At 38.3% G+C, this 20,767-nt stretch overlaps 1 protein-coding gene across 4 annotated transcripts in view; it reads left to right on the top strand.

Annotated features, from left to right (window-relative positions):
* The first annotated feature begins 2,071 nt into the window (after positions 1-2,071).
* Positions 2,072-20,767, top strand: part of fndc3bb (fibronectin type III domain containing 3Bb) — a 74,116-nt gene continuing 55,420 nt past the window's right edge. For 3 of the 4 annotated variants that reach the window (XM_055181997.2, XM_055181995.2, XM_055181993.2), the window contains exons 1-3: positions 2,072-2,229; positions 15,068-15,210; positions 15,291-15,366. In XM_055181997.2, coding sequence (XP_055037972.2) covers positions 15,103-15,210; positions 15,291-15,366 — 184 coding nt within the window. In that variant the 5' untranslated portion in view covers positions 2,072-2,229; positions 15,068-15,102. The remainder of the gene's footprint in view (positions 2,230-15,067; positions 15,211-15,290; positions 15,367-20,767) is intronic. The other variant, XM_055181994.2, reaches the window with a different exon arrangement.

Genomic DNA, 20,767 nt, shown 5'->3' with positions numbered 1-20,767 from the left:
AAACATAATGAATGGGAACGTCGATTTCTTTTAAAAATAATTTTTGCCGAATAGGGTACAAATTAACTAATGCTTAAATTTAAGATTTGTCTTCTTGTTTTAAAGTAATTATTTTATGTTTAACTTAATTTTGTATGTGGACTTTTTTTTAATTTAGCAGATGTTTTTATCAAATAACGACTTGCAAAGAGGTAACAATAAGCACAAATCTACGTTTTAAAGTTGGTATATTAATAAAGCTTGGAAAAAAGATCAGCATAAAGAGCTGAGAGATTTTATTGTTTTTGAACACTGTGGGCAGTTGAATGAAGTGTTAATGACTTTTATTTTGAATTGTTCCTCACGCTCTGTCATGTAACCGCTTACATATCGTCCCGTTGGAATGTACAAGAGAAGTTAGTTTTGTTAGCTAACTATGAAAACACTGCACAGGTTTTATCTTTTTTTTTTTACAACACTCACCAGTTATTAAAACTGACACTTAAAAATAACTAAGCAAGCCTTTTCAATTCTCATAATATAGACATTTTAATATCTAGACCAGTGGTTCTCAAACTGGGGCCGTGGCCCCCCAAGAGGCCCTGGGACGGTGCCAGGAGGACCCCGGTTTTGACATTTTATAAAATAAATTAATTTATCATAAATTATGTGTAATAAAATCTCAGATAAATAAGGCTACTAGCCAACAGCACTGCGTTGTATTTTGTGTAATTCAAATATTACGTTTTATGTCATACATTTTCTTTTGGGGGGCACGTATAAGGATGCACCATTTACAAGGGGGGGCCGCACGCCGAAAAAGTTTCATAACCACTGATCTAGACGTCTTGCTACACATTTACTATATGCTAATGACCACCATGTGGCGCTGCTGTTATATTATATCACCCTGCACTCTGTACTGAAAACAATATGCAGCTTCAATACAGCATGTTAACAATATTCCAAAAGAATTGCAGCTTTTCTCTCAAACTTTGATTGTAAGGTACATTGTTTTAGGTATACATTTCCTTATTTGACATTAAAGCAATGTCTCTTAATAACCCTTACTTTGATGCATGGGGGTGGAATATAATACAACAAAAATGGAACTTGAATCAGTATTTTATGCAATAGCTATGACAATGATTGAATGTGGAAATTATTGTGTGGAATTGGAAATTTGATTAGATCACTTCAACACGTGGCTACATACTAAAAAAAATGCTATCAGTGAAAGTCATAGATGAGTTTCTTAATGAATTATCAAAGTACAAAACAAAATCCCTTGTATGCTCTTTGTGAGGATGTGGAACCTATAAAGGGGAAGTTAATACTTTGTGGAAAAGCACATGATTTCCATGGTAAACCAAAATATGACTTGTTTAAGTACATGCTTATTATTATTACAATTGATATGCATTAAATTTAGATTATTTTTATGAATGTGATTCAAGTTACACTATCCTAAATAACAAAAAGACATGCCTAATAAATAAAAGTTTCAAATACTGATAGTATAATTATGTTCTTTTTTGTATATCTGATCTACAAAAAATGTTTCTTTGCACTATAACCATTTTAGATTTAATATTTGCAGCTGTTTAATTTGTACCTGTCCTGGTGAAAAAGGCTTTGCTTTAAAAGTATTTAATGCCACTATACACTATTCAATCTCTTTTTTATCTAAAAACATTTAACTAAATGTTTCAAATTAATTTGTAGACTACATTTATCCAAACATGTTAATTTCTTAAAAGTTTTGTAATGTTTTTGAAATGCATGACTGACTGAATAATAATAAAAAAAAAAGACGGAAAGACTAAATTTAAACTCAAAGCATCTCAGGGTGAGACTTGCTGCTTGTAAAAATGCCAAAAATACATTTTTAAAAACTCTAGGCAGATGGGCAGATCTTATTCACAACATAATTCACAACTTTATTTTAAAGTTTAAAGTAGTATATTAGTTTAAAATGTAGAGGATTTTGAATAGCTTATGTAGATGGTACCCTTTACATTTGCGTCATCGATCACTGATGCAGACTGTAGTGAATGGATTGAGGCAGTTCTACTTGGTGTATTACGGTAACGTTTACACCCCCCCTCATGTGCTCTTCCACATAATTGACATGGCGGAATTCCACACTCGTCTGGTCCGCCGTGGACTTCGCAGCAAGGGAATGACATACTTTCTATTTTGGGCATTTAGGGACTAAAGCATTGATAAGCACGATTCATTGAAACCGAGGTAAGTAGCTTTGTTTCCTTAAAGGTGTTAGAGGGGTATTGTAGTTTCCAAAAAACGCGAGAGATGTTTGTTAAAACTTTTAAGTTGCAAAGAAAAGCGCCGACACCGGCTGACTCTTTGATGGGAAAGGGAAGTCTCGAGTTAAGTGGAAAACGAAACGAAACGAAACGAAACACAAACGAACTTTATCGACTTAAAAAATTCGAGAGCTGATTTAACGTTACTTAGATTTTTATGTTGTGCTGTGGTAACTTTAGCTGTACTTTAATGTAAGTTATGACTGTACTTTAAGGAATGAACGGTTTCTTTTATTATAAGTAATTACTTGCAAATCCATCTTTTGTGTAGTTTTTGTCACTTTCTAAACGATAATGGCTAATAATGATCGGACACTCTTAATCATTGTTCAAGTGGGAATTATTTTTCGCATTTCTGCTAACCGCATCCTGGAAAATTCTGGAATTCCAAATTCATTACGAAACATTTTGTCAACACACAGGCCTGTTTGTATAATCTGGTCTTTTTGCAATAATGTCCCAGTAGGCATTAAACTTTTTCATGCAACACAGTGAGCCTTAAAACGCAACAAAGGTTGTTTGATTTATGCAAGTGACACGTCGATTCATAGCGGACACACAGTGTGGCTTTGCGTCAAAGATGTTATAATTTCGTAACGTCTGAGTCATGGTATTATTAGCCAGTAAGAATTGTTACATAAAAACGGAAATGGTCTTGTTTACACACCATTTGCATTTCTAGAGACGCGACACAGTACGCAGCGCGTTCCCGTTATTACAGCGAAACTGTGTGTCTAAATGGGAGCGCGCGTGAAAGTAAAAAGCTTTGTAGACGTCTTCATTGCTTTTGTTAATTAAGGTGATTATATGTATCACGGAGATATTCCCTTGGGAGATCATGGATCTATCTTTATGAACAACTGTCTCTTTCTTTCTCTCTCTCTCAAGACAACTACCTGTTTAAGTTTTGCATATGATAAAACGTTACTTCATGTGTTGTATAAAAACCAGAAATGCTGCCAGAGTACTGAAATCTGCATTTATTAAACTTTTAAGAACGCTGATAAGTTATTTTGATTTGTGGATCAATTTCATAAACCGGATCTAGGAAACCCGATCTCAAATATGTGACGTCATATGACATTCCAGAGCGAATCTTGATGTGCAGAAATCATTCTCAAGAAACCTCAAACCTTGCTTCAAACTCTGTTATCCCATCTGCGTCGTTGCTGTAACCATTTTTTCATTTTTAAAGTATGTTTTGTAAATTTTTGTGATAGTTTCAGAACTACGCAACAGAAAAAAAATAATTTTCAGAAGTCAAACACAGATGGGATACTTAATGGGCACTAAGGTTTGTAATAAGTGACACCCACAATTTTCTTTTGTGTGCTAAAATGTAAATTTCTGTGGTGGTAACATGACCACAGGGTGAGCATCTTGCACCCCCATTAAAACACACAGGCCCCTCCCAGCCCCACAGCCCTTTGGCCCCAAACTTCAAGTTAGAAGAATGCGTTGCTTGTGGGGCTTTTCTCCAGTACCATCACATTCCTTGGCTCCATCTCTAGTCCAGATGATATCCGAAATATTCATGACAACATGCTATACTTAGCTCTTTGTGCTTTCTTTATGTTTCCTTCATACACTGTCACTGGGGCAGTACCCTTTGAAAAGGTCCTAATATGTACCATTAGGTACCAGCATGTGCATTTGATATACTAATGTGTATCTTTGATAATGTACTTTTTGAAAGGGTGACAGCTGAGGTACATATTTTGACCATATTTACGTAATTCTCAGCGTTGTCTTCAATGTTTTGAGAAAGGGGTTCCCAGCGGTCTAGGTCTCATAATCAAACCCAGGTATAAAACCACTTTTTCAAGAACCCCCCATATGTTTAGTGTTACATCCTGTATTCTCATTTGTAGTACACCTGGTTTGCTCTCTTCTCCAAAATCCCCCCCTGTCCACTACCCCGAAGCCACTGCTTCCCTCCAAAGGGTCTCCTTTGAAGAAAGCTGATGTTATCTTCAATCTCGAGTCGTAGAAAGCTCAGGCATTTCGGCTAATGCCATATGAAAGTCGTGTTTTGGTCCATCTGTCTCCATCATTTCCTGGGAAGGATTGTAAGGATCTGTCAGGACACCTTTGTTGTTATTATCAAATCGGTTGTGGTGAATTATTGCAACCCTCAGGGCTCAGCTCATTCTTTGGCTTTTAAGATAAATTCTTGGCACATTTGGGGAGGGGAGGGTGGTGGTGTTGGTTAAAGGTTTGGTGTAGGAAAGGGTGATTCATGAACCGCAGATTTGCTGGGAATTTCAATCACCATCATACACTTGATTCATCGTTCATAACATTCACATCCTCCACCCCTTGCATGTTCCTTTAATAAATATTTTTGCTAAGTTCTGTCAGTTTTTTATAAAGCCAAAGCACTTTTAAATCTGAACCAAACTTACCGAATTGAAATGACGTACGTTGTGCAGAATTCTGCATGGTTTCATTTAATATCATTGCAGATGATACTAGGGCCTACTAGTTGAAGATTTAACAATGCATACTATTTGACGTAGCATTCATGGCACAAGTAGTACATAACTTATATGTCAGTTAATGTTTATGGGTTTGTTCTCTTACATGCTAGCTAGGTGTGAGCAGTAACAATGGTGCAAACAAATTTCAGAGAAACTTAATATGAGCTTCCCAGTTCATATGGCGTCTAGTCTTTTCTCATTTTACACTCTCTGTGTGCTCTATCTCTGGGCTAGTGCATCATTTTTTGATTTGATTTTTGTTATATTAATGTGCATTGATGCACAAAACTGAGACCAAACATTTCTTCTATCTCACCAGCCATCAGTTGCTGGAGGCGGAATTGAAAAGTGGATATTGGTCCATGTCTCGTTCGCTGATATTTCTGCAATCATATGTGTCTGATATGGTTGGAGATAGCGATGCTAGGATGAGCATTAATGATTTGGGTGACCTATTAAGCGGAACTTCCTTGGCAGCGATGTCCAACATAAACACACACTGACTTTCGCATACCAGTGTGTATCTGAGGCCGGAATGAGGATAAGGAATTTGACATCTTGACCTTTGGAAGAAGTAGAGGAAGGGAGAGCGGAGAGTGTTGTGTGTGGTTTTCTCTGTATATGTACATGCTTCTGCCCACATTGGCATGGGTGGTTATATTTTGCTTTTTTAGATATTTTCATGAAAACTTAATTGAATTGTTTATGCTACACAATAATACTCTGTAAAGTGGATCAGTCGTTATGGTTTCCAAAGTAGATTTACACAAGTAGCAATCTTACATGAGTCATTCGAGAATAATATCCAGATTTGATGTGTTTTTAACTATCAGCTATTAGTCAAGGATGGTGTTGGTCACTGCTAGGGAGATGCTATCAAGTTACTAACTTGATCTAAAAGGGTTTTTAATGCATTGGTATGCAGTCGCTTGAATGTTCTTATTGTTTCTTTACTCCCACAAATGAGTCTACACCCAAATAGTATTTGATATTCCAACCTGATCTCACAGGAATTTGTACGTACTTTGAGAATACTAACTGGAATGAATTCTTATGAAGCGAATCATACAAAAATCGTACATGATTTAAAAAAAAAAAATTCTAATGAAACCCCAGCCCTAAACCCAGCATCACATGGGCGAAAGCAAAACATACAGAAACATACCACATACGTGGTGCACATAAAGTGGTCGGAGTCGATGGTGTAGTGCGCAGTGACTAATATATGGTGCAGTCGCACTTTTGGCGAAACCCGGCTCAAGGTTATTTGCTGATTCTGTACCCTTCCCTCCACCCTGTATTTTCCTGTCCTTTTATTACATACTATCTATCAAATAAAGGCAAAAAATAACGTGGGAAAAACGTACATGTGTGGTCATACAAATTAACCACCTTTGCAAGAATTACTATGAAATTGTGCTGGATGTTCTGGTACTTGGGTATGGCGAAAGATATAACAAGAATGTCTCCTATCCATTGTAATAGCAGTGCACAATGCAATGCTAAATTCCCACCTTCATGCAGGGCTGGGATTATAAATTGTGCGATTCTGCTTGATATGCTTCTCAATGAATTACGGTAAAATGCCACTACATCCAAAAGCCAGAGGGCGCTCTCGTGCAGAAACTCAATGTGCGCCATAAAAGAAGTACGCAGCTCCACGAAATGCCTATAAGCATATTTGTATCACTGTTTATCAAACCTTTTCAAGTATTTTCATGATAATAATGATTATGTTTGATGAGTGATTTTAGATTAATGAAGATTTCCTACTGATCAAAGAGGCATAATACATAGGAGCTGTGCATAATACCACCTTTCCGATCCAGAATAAATCAATCGAAAAACACTGGCGATTCTCTCAGGGAAGGGAGTCACGTGAGGTGTTTTTCAACCTATGCTCTATGCGAGTAGCTAAAATGTCCTCGAAAAATGTGTTTTAGTGCACTTTGAACTTAAGAAACCAAAGTAATTGGACACTTGATTTCAGGTTTAATTGTGGTTGAAGTATATCCATTATAGAGATCTGTCTTTTAAGTAGATAGGACTTTTAGTCTTGCATGACTGAAATAACTCCCTGGAGGAGTTGCAAACATAGCCGGCTAGTGACGCGACTTTATCAGGTGCATAGAAAAGAAATAACGCATCTCACCTGAACTAGATCAGTTACATCTGCAAAGCAGGGTTTCCCGCAGCACTTTGCAGTTCGGGTGGCCCGCCTAAGCTGGGAAACCCTACCGCATTAACTAGGTCGTCCACACAGCCGAAATGAGAGAGAGACGTGGTCCGTCACTGTCTGGAGGACAACTAGCCAGTTGATAAAACATCTCTGAGAATAGCGCGGACGCGCTTCACAAGGCCGAAATGGTCCGTCACTGCCAGTCGATAAAACGCGTGTTCGTGAGAACTGTAAGTAGATTTATGTTTTGGGTTTATTTAAGCCTGTTATTGATTTTGTCTGTAGTTCTTGTTTATTTGAAAGTAAGTTAGCTGCTGATTTTGTTGTTTGAGCAACCTGCTAGCTAGGTTGCACATGTCTGTTGATTCGATATAATTGTTGAGCGCTCTTGCTCACATTATTTATGTGCATTATTTACATGCTACAGTAGTTACGCTCCTTTAAGATAATGTAATTAATAGTGGGAAATTATCAGTTTCTTTGCACTATCTATCATCGTTTGCCAGACGTTCTACAACATCTGCTTCAGTTTGTGTTTATTAACCCTTTAGTTTCACTTCATCACGCATCTATTCTCATTAGAGGTATGTGTTAAAAACATTTATTTCATTAATATTCTAGTATGTGTTCATTTTCTGTCATAGTTTCTTCAAAATTAAGTTTTATTTGAGTGTTTTTAATAAAAATATTTTCATTTTCATCATGACGCGAACGCCCCGCCCCTTTGATTGCCACGCCCCCCGGCTCCATCCATCCACCCGCCCAACCCTACCACCTTAACTAACACATTTTCTGCGGGAAACCCTGTAAAGGATTTGATTAAAATCCCTGACCCTAAGTGTTAGGACAATAGTGACGCTTACTGTAACTACATTGTCTTGGTCAACTGCCCTCCTTCCTCTCTTTTTCAATCTTTGCTTCCTTCATACTTTTTTCATTGTGTTCTCAGCCACTTCGAATTAAAACGTTAAGGGTGTGACACTACACGATTTTCTCCATCGTGACCCTTTGCGACTCCTCGTGTGACTGGAGAATATGATTCACACAGCTTGACCCAGTTTAGATGCTTCTTTGCTCCTCCTCAGCCTCTCTTCGGTGCTCGGAGGCTGGATCACGTTTCAAATGAGTGTTACGCAACGCTGAATTCAGATCCTGGGAATCTCCTCTGTGTCGTCTTCTGTGCTGTCTCTCATTTTTTTGTCCCGGTTTGTCTTGTGTTTTTCACTGATAGATGTATGGAGAAACAGGGTCAGCTTTTTAAGTTCAGCTGGGTGTGTACTGTAACCGCAGCATTGTGCCTTTAGGGATGAATTTAGGTCGTGCTCCAGAGTTTGTGGTGTCAGTGTAGGGTAACACCTTTTATGTTGTGCTGAGACAGGTCCTGATGTAAGCTTTGTGTACACTTGGAGAAAAGGAAAAATGTAAATGCGATATCTTTAATATCTCACTTGTTTCTTTGTGAAATATTTAAGATTAAATATAAAAGTTCCGAGAAAAAGTGCATGAACAACTGATCATTGTAGATGCAGCTTAAATTTCAATTTGAACTCAAATATTTGATTTTTCAATGACTAAATGACGATTAATAGCGCTGTATTCATACTGCATTTTGTTAATAATTGCCTTATTTGTATTTCTCCTAAGTTGATACGTGTCATCATTATTTACACCCATTTCAATAATCTCCTCCTTTGTCACACAAGGTAAATTTCTACCAAATATTTGATTATGGAAAAGCAGTTATTATATTCTTTAAAATTCATACCAAGTGAAAAGATGTGATGGCAAGTAAATGCTGACAGAATTTACTTTTTAAGCTAAGCTATTTCTTGAAAATCTTTCTATTGAAAGTTTAAATATATCTATAAAAAAATGCTAGCTTATTAGGGTTCGCATACAGTGCTTTTGTAATGTAGCGCTGCCTAACGATTAGTGGCGTTTGCAGAATAAAAGTTTTTGTTTACATATACATTTATATATATAAACATATGTCTATAAACCGTTTCATCGGAAGCACGTGCGGTGACGCGATAAGCGTCTGGTCAGAACTTTACTTCCGGTTTTTGTTTGTTTAATGGTCTGACTACTTGCTGAAACTGAACTCTTAAACAAATACCTCACGAAAATAACAAATGTTTTGCGTTCCTATGTAATCTATGTGTTGTTTATTTTGCTTGTAAATAAAATACTTTAAAAGGACTTGTTATTTATTCTTCGCGGAGTTTACCGGAAGTTACGTAATAACCACGAAAGCCGCTTGTTTATGTTGTTACTGCTGAAACGTTTATAAATGATGTATATATGTAAATGCACACACATACATGTATATATTAAAGAAATATTTGCATGTGTATAAACATTTGTATATTTACATATAATTTATATCATATAAAAATATCAATATTTTTTTCCTAATTATACATACATGTGTTTATATATTTATATATACACATTTTTTGTTGATGTACTGTGTATAATAATTATGTTGTAAACAAAAACTTTTATTCTGCAAACTAATAATCATTAGGCAGCCTTACTGTACAAGCACCTGCAGATTTGTGTAACCATGCGTACTTTGTACATGTAGGTCGTGTATGGGCGTGCACGTACAATAGAATGTAGTATGTAGCCCAGGAGATGCATTAAATTTTGTCGTAATGGACTTGCGTGGAACGTCTGTGTACACGTACGAGTCAAATAAACTATGCTTTGCAAAATTGGCGTTCGGCCGTGCATGTACATGTCAAAAACAACCTAGTACTTGAGGCTTAAGAGTAGCACAGAGGCAAATATTGCTACCAGAGAGTGCGTATTAACATCTCAAAGGTACACACGTATACATTTATGTACCTAAATGGTACATATTAGGACTTTTTAAAAGGGTTCTGCCTCAGTGACAACTTTGGATCATTTTATTTGACAGTGTACAGGGCCAGCAAACCTCATGAACTTCAAGACCAGACACAAGTAATCAATTAGTTCATTTTTTCCAGTTCAAGCATCCAGACAATGTTTCTTCCACACTCGGTCAGCGTGACCTGAGCCTCCTGTCTGGGTCCTTATCAGGCCTGGCTTCGCTCCTATTATGCGCAAGGTGTCAAATTGGTATATTTTTAAATGAATGATGTCATCTGGCAGCAACGTTGATCAGAGTCACAGACGTGAGTCAATGCCGGTGAGATGGAAACGCTCCGAGGTGAGACATGCAGGGGAAAAATGCGATGTTTAGGACCTGTTTCTCATTCTTTGGGAATGTGTGTGTGTGTGCAAGCCTGAGCATGTGTTGCATGTGTGTGTTTCAGCTGATCGGGAGTGAATGGATGAAATGAGAGAATAAAGGAATGAGGGGTAGATCGAGGGGAAAAAGTGATGGCTCTCTTAGTTTCCTTTGTGTTGTTATGTTTGTACCATTAGGTGGATTATAAGAACATGCCAGAATAGGTCCACATCTGGACCTGTAAACCTGCCAGATGCAAGAACAGATTTCTCAAAGTCTGTCTTTTGGTGTATGTGTGCGCATGCCAGGAAGCTGTTGTTACTGATTGGTTGCTATCAAGAATGCTGCTAGTAAAGGAAAACACCACTGTTTTTTAATATTTTACTATGTTCTTCTTACCTCAACTTAGATGAATTAATACATACCTATCTTTATTAAATGCATGCACTTAATCTTTGTACAGTGCGTCATAAAAGTGTTAGCATGTAGCCTAGCCCCATTCATTCCTTAGGATCCAAACAGGGATGAATTTAGAAGCCACCAAACACATCCATGTTTTCCCTATTTAAAGACTGTTACATGAGTAAGTATGGTGGCACAAAACAAAACATGGCAAAATATTACTGCGCTCGAGGTCGAAGTGCTGCAAACTAAGTGCTATTGCGCAAAATCGCCACGTTTTATTTTGTGCCACCATACTTACTCATGTAACAGTCTTTAAATAGGGAAAACATGGATGTGTTTGGTGCCTTTTAATTTCTTCCCTTTTTGGATCCTAAGGAATGAATGGGGCTAGGCTAAATGCTAACACATTCACGACGCGCTGTACAAGATGAATTGCACTCATTTAAAAAAGATAGGTATGTATTAATTAATCTAAGTTGAGGTAAAAACATAGTAAAATATTAACATGTTAAAAGGGAGTTTTAGAGAAGTCAGTATCTTGTGATTTGTGTGTCATCAGTTTTTTTATAGATTTGCACGTGGACTAAAAAAATTGGCGAAGTATGGTCAGAAAGGTACAGCTTTGGACCTAAAGAGTTCATATAAGTACCTCAGAGGTACATATTGGTACCAAGTGTACACATATCTGTACCTAATGGTATATATTAAGATCTTTTTAAAGGATACTTTCCCAGTTTTTTTGTAACTGTGTGCAGATTTGATAAACTGATCTTACATCTCTTGATTTAAAGATATTCGTTGTGTAGATATTTGTACTTAAAAACCTTACAAATATACAAACCGTTAGTATGCCCGAGCTTATTTTGTGACATTTTTGGAAAAAATAAATTAGGATTGTGATAACACGCGTATTTATTTTTCTCAAATCCAGAAAGCAGTTAACCCGAGCCAAAGTTTTCATTTGCACTCAACACATTAATGTAATTGAGATATTAAAGATTTCTACAGCCCCCCCCCCCCCAAAATTACTTTCAAAACCTGCATTTAGGTACATCTTTAGCCAAAAATACCCATCATCTCTCGACTTGCTGTGACGTGTTTATAACAACATGACCCCTAAAGGTAGAGGGCCCGGTCGCTCTGTGCATCCCCCCCTTCAGTTCTGACATTGTATGAATCTTTTCTCTCAGGGGATTTAGCCCCCAATTGTCCCCCTCAACCCCACAAAAGTTCAGGCTCTGGAATGAGTGGAATGATGAGAGTGTAAAGAAAAGACCGAGGTGAAGAGAGCTTGAGGGGCGAAGAGACGGAAGGTTTTGGGACCCCGGGGCTCTGGCGTGTTAAGCCGTAATGTTAATGATTTTAGCTGGGCAGTAATTAGGAGGAAACTAAGACAAGCATCCTTGGAATGAGAAGGACTGTAGGATGCTTGAATTGCTCTTGATTAATTTAGGGATGTGCACCTTGCATTGTGTAAAATGATGAAACATCAAATTGGCATTGACTTTAGGAATGCTCAACACAACATTTCAGTCACCATAAAAACTAAGTTGACTTTCTAAACCTGTGTTTCTGTTTTGATTCTTAATGGTTGAGTGATTGTGATTCGGTTTCATTTGTCTGTCAGCCTTATTCCAAAGACTTAGGCGTTGTTTATGTGTGTGTGTTGTGTATATGTATGTGTTTATTGGTGGAAGTGAAGGTATTTATGACCCAATAAAACCCCTTTATCTTCCTGCTCTCTCATGAATAGCTGACAGTCTTATCCTTCCTCAAATTCAGTTTTTTTTGTGATTTACATAAACATAAAATCATTCTACGTAACATAATGTATAGGAAATTCTGTGTAATAAAACTTCCATATCTTTATTATTGAAGTTTTATTAAAGGATTAGATTATTTTCGTTAAATAAATCCAGATAATTTACTCGCCACCATATCATCCAAAATGTTTTCTTTGTTCAGTCGAGAAGAAATTAAATTTTTTGAGGAAAACATTCCAGGATTTTTCTCATTTTAATGGACTTTAGTGGACCCCAACACATAACAGTTTTAATGCAGTTTAAAATTGCACTTTCAAAAGACTCTAAATGATCCCAAACGAGGCATAAGGGTCTTATCTAGCGAAACGATAAAAAATATGCACTTTTAAACCACAACTTCACATCTATCTTCGGTCCTATGACGCGCCAGCGCGACCTCAAGCAATTGCGTAATGCTGTGGAAAGTCACGTGTTACATATAAAACGCATGTTTGCGGACCATTTTAAACGATAAACTGACAAAAAGACTTTAATTGGTATCATTCGACATACAACAACGTCGGAACGGTCCTCTTTCTCCACACTTGTAAACACTGGGGCGTAGTTTCGCATACGTCATCCGTGACCTCTTGACGTGATGACATGTTACGTGAGGTCCCTCTGGCGCGTCACAGGACCGGAAGAAGATGAGAAGTTGTGTTTTAAAAGTACATATATATAATTTTTTGTCAAAAATGACAATCATTTCGCTAGAAAAGACCCTTGTGCCTCGTTTGGGATCGTTTAGAGTCATTTGAAGCTGCAATTTTAAACTGCATTAAAACTGTTGCGTGTTGGGGTCCATTAAAATGGGAAGGGTCCTGGAATGTTTTCCTCAAAAAGCATGGTTTCTTCATGACGGAACGGGGACAGACATCAACGTTTTGGATGGCATGTTGGTGGGTAAATTGTCTGGATTTTTTTTGGGAAAATGGACTAATCCTTTAAGTTCTTATTAGTCCTAGATTGAAATGAATGAATAATTGAAATCAATGCTACCTAATTTATAGATTATGAAACTTTAGCCTGTATTTCACAGGCAGGATCACATACAATAACAATACCCAAAAGTAGCATGCTAATGTCATGATATTTTTTTTATGTACTGTATAAATGCTGTAAAGCAAGACGCATAAATATGGTGATAATCAATTAGTGTGTATCAAAATGCCATGGTAATGCTATCTGATACTGTTACATTTAGTAGGGATTTAAGCTTCTGTTCTGTGTTTATCATGGTAAAATGTTGTACAGTTTTTCTTGTGCTACTTCAGAACATACAGTTTTCAGTTTCGCACTAGGTTTGACCTCAATTATGTTTACTTTTGGAGGTAAATGGGACAGATTTTTGCTTTCGTAAAGTGAAATGGCACAGGTCAGCTGATGACATCCTGATTTTTTCCACTGCATCTGAACTTTGATTGGGTAGGCATCATGTGAATCACAGTTGTTTACTCTGGGAGGTGTTCAGTGTGACACGCAAGCTTGTTTGTTGTATGAAGAGAAAAGTTAAACGTTTACACATCAAGCTAAATGGTATATACGTTTACATATGTCACTGCAGAACGGCGTCAAGATTTACTGCCGGTTTACGTCTGTTGTGAAGGTGTCTTGTACTGCTTAGCTGGATACTATGTGTGCTATATGTTTGAAAGTAAAGTTAATGCATCTCATGGTGTGGCATGTTGAAAATGGTAAAAGCTTTTATCTGTTATACCTTAAGTGTGTGTTTTTTGGCTAATGTTACCCATAATGCTTTGTGCAGAGGAAGAAGAGTTTGTATGCGAAGCAGAAGCTTTTACAGTCGTATGTTTTTAAATGTACGACTCTTAAAGGAACACACCCAGATTTTGGGAATTTAGCTTATTCACCGTATCCCCCAGAGTTAGATAAGTCCATACATACCTTTCAGCAGTATGCGGCCATGTAAACACTTTAATCGCATCTTTACCTCACTAACTGAAGTGTACGCGTGTTTTTGTCACGCACCTTAAGCGCAAATTCGTTGTAAACTTAATACTTAATAGCGACTTTCAGAGTGTGCTTGTAGCAGCTAGGAGGCTGCTCAGGTTGCAGCAGCAGTAGAATTCATCCAGTTAATAGTTAATAGGAATAATTTTAGAGACATTATTTAAAGGTCAAAAAACTACATAGTGTTGCTTTAAGGATGTTTTCTGGCTTTGTTTACAGTTTAATTAACTAAGCAGTTTGTTCTGTCTTAATTATGTGGTAGCAGGTTTGGCACAGGTTTGACCATTTTGTTTTAATTACCCACCAACATTTTCGGATGTTTTGGGTTAATGGCTGTTGCTACATAAATGAGGCTAACAAAGATTCGGTCTTCTATTTATTTTCCTCTTAACGCACCTTTCCAATTGCGTTATAGAGAATTTTGCCTCATAACTGCATTTATATACAGATGACATCATCTTTTTACAGATTACATCATCATATAAACATCGGTGACATCATCATCATGATTTCACTGCTTTCCATAAGCCACCAGTAGCCTTTCAATGAGCTGTGTGTTTAAATGTGTGTATTAGAAACCGCACGTGTACTTCTGCACATCGGATGGCTTGGCAAAAGTCTTTATCATTACCCATTCATAGCCGATTTGCTGGTTGGAATATCAGTCTGAGCTGTTTCATTTATACTGTCACACATTGTTTTAACAGAGCCGGCGTCCTTTGCTCTCTCTCAGGCTCCATGAATGTTCGTCACCATGATGATGACGGACCAAATGCTGGACCTCCCGCCACCACTGAGCGGCGAGGTTGCCATGATGCACCACATGATCGGTGGAGATGCATCACAGCAGGTGAGATCATTGTGCAGATTGAACAAATAAAAACTGATCGGTATCACACGGTCATGTCATGAACTTTGATTTTGCAACAGGTGATCCTGGTCCAGGTGAATCCAGGTGAGACGTTCACCATCCGCACGGAAGATGGGGCTTTGCAATGCATCCAAGGTTGGTCTAATTGTTTTTTTCTTCCACTCGGACTGCTTAAAGTAGGCTGATGGTTTTGGTTAATACAGTAAATGGATAGGTCTATAGGATAAGTAAATTATTGGGGGAAGTTGTAGCCTACTGGTTAGAGAGTCAGGCTTGTAAATAACCCACCCAAGAGTTGCCAGTCTTGTGTGTGCGTGCGTGCGTGCATTGCATACTTGACAAGCTTGTCACTTTCACTTTAATTAATCTAGCTATGACAATCTCTGTCTTTGTCTCAACTTTCATTCTGTGCATCTCTTGAAATACTATCAACAGAATACAATCCCAACTTTGCAGTCATTTAAAATATTAATAGTTATTTTTAACCATTTGTGCAGTCTAGGCCATGTGACTGCTCAAAGTGTGTCAAAATAATTTCCAGCCCTGGTTTTAGGAAGAGGTTTGTGGTTGTGTGTTCGAGCAGAAAGGCATTCGGTCACCAAATCCCTACACTAAATAAGATCTGACCTCATAATGTCTTTTTAACTTTATAAAGGCAGGCGAATTCGCTTAGTCAGACTCTTGTCTTTTGCAAAGATTAAAAGCAGAGAGTCACAGTAGCTTAGACCACAGTGTACTACGTCATATCTCCGAGGCTCGCATCAGTTCACACATCTAAGAGAAGCTTAATGGCAGTTTAATTCAATTTGGCCAATGAGAATAACAGAATCAGCAGTGGAAAAATGTTTGGTTTTTGGCCGAGACTGAGCTGGCCAATGCTTCATGGGAGAGAGAGAGAATGTAGACGGCTAGCTTAAAAGATCTGCAGGACCATCAGATCCTCACAGGTGTGATGCCACAGTAACTTTCTGGTATGTTAGGGATAAGAACTTGGTTTACAACTAAGGTTTACTTTGCCAGGTGGCCGTGCCGCTCTGGATAAGCCAAAGTCTCTTGTTATTTTTTGATGTTGACTTTGCTTTTTTTTTTAAAGAATTTGCTGATAAAGGTTTTCCCTGTCCTGGGCACCATACAGTTGGCGTGATCAGTCGAATGTGCTTATCTTTTAATAAAACAATTCTGTATAGAGGTGCAACATATTACTCATGTGAAACAGAGTGACTGTATCGAAAACTGCTGAATGGAGCTCGTTCAACCCTTTATGCTGATCTCATGGATTTAAATAATTGCCTTTTTTGTGGTATGGTTATGTTGCCATAGCTTGGTTTGAATAGGAAAGCGCAAGTTTTAGCAGACGCTTATATCCAAAGCGACTAACAGTGCATTACAAGGTGTAACTTATAGGTTTCTTGGATGCAATACTAGTGGAGTGCTCTACTACTGAGCTACCTGAGCTAGCATCTGTCTAGGTAATTGGTTCTCAAACTTTTTGGCATGTGCCCAGCTTCATGTATCCGTGCATCCGGGTGTGCCTCATACATTTTGAAAAGCGAAGCTGCTGGCTCTTTGATCGCCCCCTGGTGGCTGGCTGCAATATAAGTCATAAACCCCACCCTCTCCACGCAATCTAATGGGACTCGGCTCTAAATAAAAAAATATTTAAACTTCCAATCAAATTTTCCGAAAGGTTTTCACGCTGATATATGATCAATTGTTAATTTTTGTGTAAGTTTCATTTTAGCTAGTAGCCTAATTTGATGTTATAGAAACAGGACGTTTCATTATGATTGACATTTCTGATTGACAGCTTCTCTGAGCGGACTGTCGGAGCTTTGAGGGAAGATTAAAGATAAAACTAACTATTCATTTTTGATTTCTGTGTTATTTCACACAATGACAAAAACAGTTGTATTTAACTTACCGTATTTTATCAAGCCAGTCAAATTAAACGTTCAAGGAGCGTGGTTGAATTGGGTGCGCAAGCGTTTGGGCGCAAGTTTGATACTTCTGCACATGCCCTTGCTCCAAACTGACGTTTTTACGTAACATGGCAGCGCCCATGGTAGGACATTTTTGCTTTCAATTTATTAAAATGGAAGGAAGCAATGTTGCGTCGTCATCTATTTTTCCAGTTTATGGGTGCATCCTCTTATATAATTTGAATTAAAGAAAACAAATGATTTGATGTCGTGCGGTTGGTTATTTTTCTAATGGTGCATTCCCACCATCCGCGGTAGAGGCGGCAAAACGTGCTATTCGCGCGTAGTTGGACGCTTGAACATTTGAGTTTACTCGCTTCATTTGCGCGTGAGATTCTAGTCATTCGAGACATTCACGTGGAAATTTGTGTCATGAGAGGGCTTCTACGACTCCGCTGAGACGTCTCCTCTCCGCTCACTTCCTGTAATCACGTCACTACTACAGCAAGGTTCTGATTGGTTAACTCGGCACGAAAACCCATAGAAGTTCAGATTTTTCAACTCGCGCATTTCCCGCGACAGCTCAATTTGCGCCGCGCTTACCGCGCCACAGGATGCCTAATCGCGTCTTTGCATTGACTTAACATGTAAATCACTCGCGCTTGCCTCGTCTAACGCATCTGTTGTGAACCCTGCATAAGGTTTATGATTGAAAATTTATGATGAATTGATGTATTTTTAAAAAGTATTTATGAAACTGGGGCCCCTGGCACCATCTCACGTCCCCCAAGGGGGCCTACCCCCTAGTTTGAATTGTTGTTGATCTGAAAGCTTGGATTTTAGATCATTTCTGTAGCTCAGTTTTTAGAGCATTGGGTTTGCGTTAGCAGCGTGTCATGGATTTGCCTCCCAGGGAACACATGGTAAATTTAAGCTATACATTTATTATTAGTTATGTAAGTCGCTTTGAGTAAAAGCGTATGCCGAATGTGAAAAATATAAAAGTGTAAAATCCCCTGTAGCAGGTTTTGTAGCTCAGTTTGTAAAGCATTAAGCTGGTGGAGCAAGGGGCATGGGTTTGATTCCCAGGAACACAGATAGCTTGTTTGCAAGTGTCTGCCAAATTCATATATTTAAATAAGTCTGGTGAATCATTGCCACGTGTGCCGGTAAAGCTGGATTGTGTCGTGGAGCAGTGTGTCCTTAACCCGGAGCGCTCGCACCTTTGTCATTCTTATAAAAACATTCGGGTTCATCACTGTATGTTAAGCTGTGTTTTCTCTCACAGACACAGTTTTGATTGGCTCCCATCAGGACGTCTGTTAAACGTGGCACGCTGGCCCAACCGTGCTCATACGCGCACATGCATTCCAAAGTAATGACCCCTTTCCACATTATTTATTTGCTCTTTTTTGTAATTCGGTGAGTTCACCTTGTTTTTTATTGTAAGTAGCCGTGTTAATGCCTTCTGCATCTAAACACTGCATTTTGAATCCATTGCATTAGTTCTCCCCTTTTCTTTGACGTTCTCCGGATTGAGTAAATATGTTTCCTGTTGATGTGGCTCGGAGGTCTGCACCCTCTTTGTGGCCCCTGAATCCCTCACCCCTTTCCTCCAACCCCGAGAAACGCAGCTCCAAAAGGCAGATGTCGAATATTAACAACCGTGGTCCCAAAAAAATGCGTCTCCCTTCTGACAGGACGAAAGAGATAGACCTTGGATAGTAAGAAGCGAATGGGAGACCGAAGGAATGTGTACATGTGGAGATCAGGCACTGCTAACAGATCGCACCTGGATCTGCGCTCTCGTCAGGTTAACCCTGAGCAGACGGCCGTCGCCTAAGGCCTCAAGGGAGACAAAATATGCTACGGCCCCACACGCTTTAAGCATCACGGAAGGGGTGCGAGGCGCGCTAAGCTTTTGATCTCGCAGTAGGACATGCTGGTCTTGATGAATGTCACATTGCTTACCTATGTTAAAAGAAAACACTTGTATAAAATGTTCCACGGCTGGCATTGCTTTGTTGGTAAATTATCTAGACTTTTATATCATGACTGTAATTTGCAGCCAAGTTGAGGGGAAGTTGCTATCATACTCGCCAAATATTTTTGTATGTTTAAATATTGAATTTTTGGCATATATTAACTCCTCATATATTTAAAGGGCCATGGCATGAAAATCTGACTTTTTCTATGATTAAGTGCTAGGGTCCCCAGTGTTTCTATTAACCTAGAAAATGTGAAAAAGATCAACCCAGTAACTTAGTTTTGGTAAACCATTCTCTACAAGCACATAGGTCGTTGAAATTTGGCTCTCCTTATGATGTCATAGGGAGCTCTTATTATTATAATAATACCACCCCTTAATCTGCACTATCAAACCACAGCACTGCCATTTAGGGCAGAGAAAAGCACAATTGAGTTTTAATTGCAACAAACCACCATCATTGTGATCAGTGTTTGAATTTCATCAGCTCATTTGCATTTTAAAGGACACACCCAAAACGGCACATTTTTGCACACACCTACAAAGTGGCAATTTTAACATGCTATAATAAATTATTTATATGGTGTTTTGAGCTAAAACTTCACATATGTGCTCTTGGGGACACCAAAGATTTATTTGACATCTTAAAAAAGTCTTGTGCCATGGCCCCTTTAACCATATGCATTTCTGTAAGGGTGAATGTTTGTTTGTTTGTTTTGGAGCTCAAAGTTTTTGGGACCTAATATATATGTGCCCAAAGTGACGTATATTTTTATTTAAAAATAAAACTCACAACTAAAAGGAAGTCGTAGACATCTGAAATAGCATAAGTGCGAGTAAATAAATTTTCATTTTTGTTGAACTACTGCTTTATGTGCATAAATACATATACACATGCAGAGGGACGTTGATGCCTTCTCCAGTAGCCTGAGTAGATATTCAACTCCAAACAGCCGAGAGCAGGAGTTACAGGAACAGATGGTGGTTAGTTTTATACAAAAAAAGAAACTTTATGTTTTCAAGTCATGTTTTTAGAATATTGCCCTATCTATGTTTTTCTCTCCGTTGTTTGTGTTCCTTAGCACGTTTTTTGTTTTTTTTTAATGTTGTTTGCTGTATTTTTTTTCTCAGTCGTTTAGTGTGTGTGTGTGTGTGTGTTCTCATCTGGTCTGCGCTCTTTCCTGATGAAGGAAACCCCCTCTGCCACACAGATGATCACAGCAGAGCAGTAATTCCATTCGTCTGACTCACCGCGCTTAGGAACAGTGGATTTTTGTGTGCATCATTGAAAGGCAAAAAGAAAGAGAGATCTCAGTGTTGTGTCTCATGTCTGTTTGTGGCGTGCCCCATGTGCGTTCCTAAATGTGCCGCTTTTTTCTAAATCTGTTGGCAACCGGGTACTTTCTGAAAGGCCTATTTGAATTAAACTTTCTCAAAGGAAAGTTTTAATGCTCCGATGTTGCCCTTTCTAAGCTCGGGTGACTTAAAGTCAACACAGAATCAAATATGAGCATATTTACTTTCCTAATGCACGTTCCTGGTCTTCTCGTGTGTGTGTGGTTTTATCGAGGCATGTTTTCCTGAAGAAAGTTTGTCTGTGATGACTGTTCACCAAATCTCCAAAAGAATT

The sequence above is a fragment of the Misgurnus anguillicaudatus genome, chromosome 25, assembly GCF_027580225.2.
Source record: "Misgurnus anguillicaudatus chromosome 25, ASM2758022v2, whole genome shotgun sequence".
Classification (NCBI taxonomy): Eukaryota; Metazoa; Chordata; class Actinopteri; order Cypriniformes; family Cobitidae; genus Misgurnus; species Misgurnus anguillicaudatus.
This window is presented reverse-complemented; position numbering and strand designations above follow the sequence as displayed.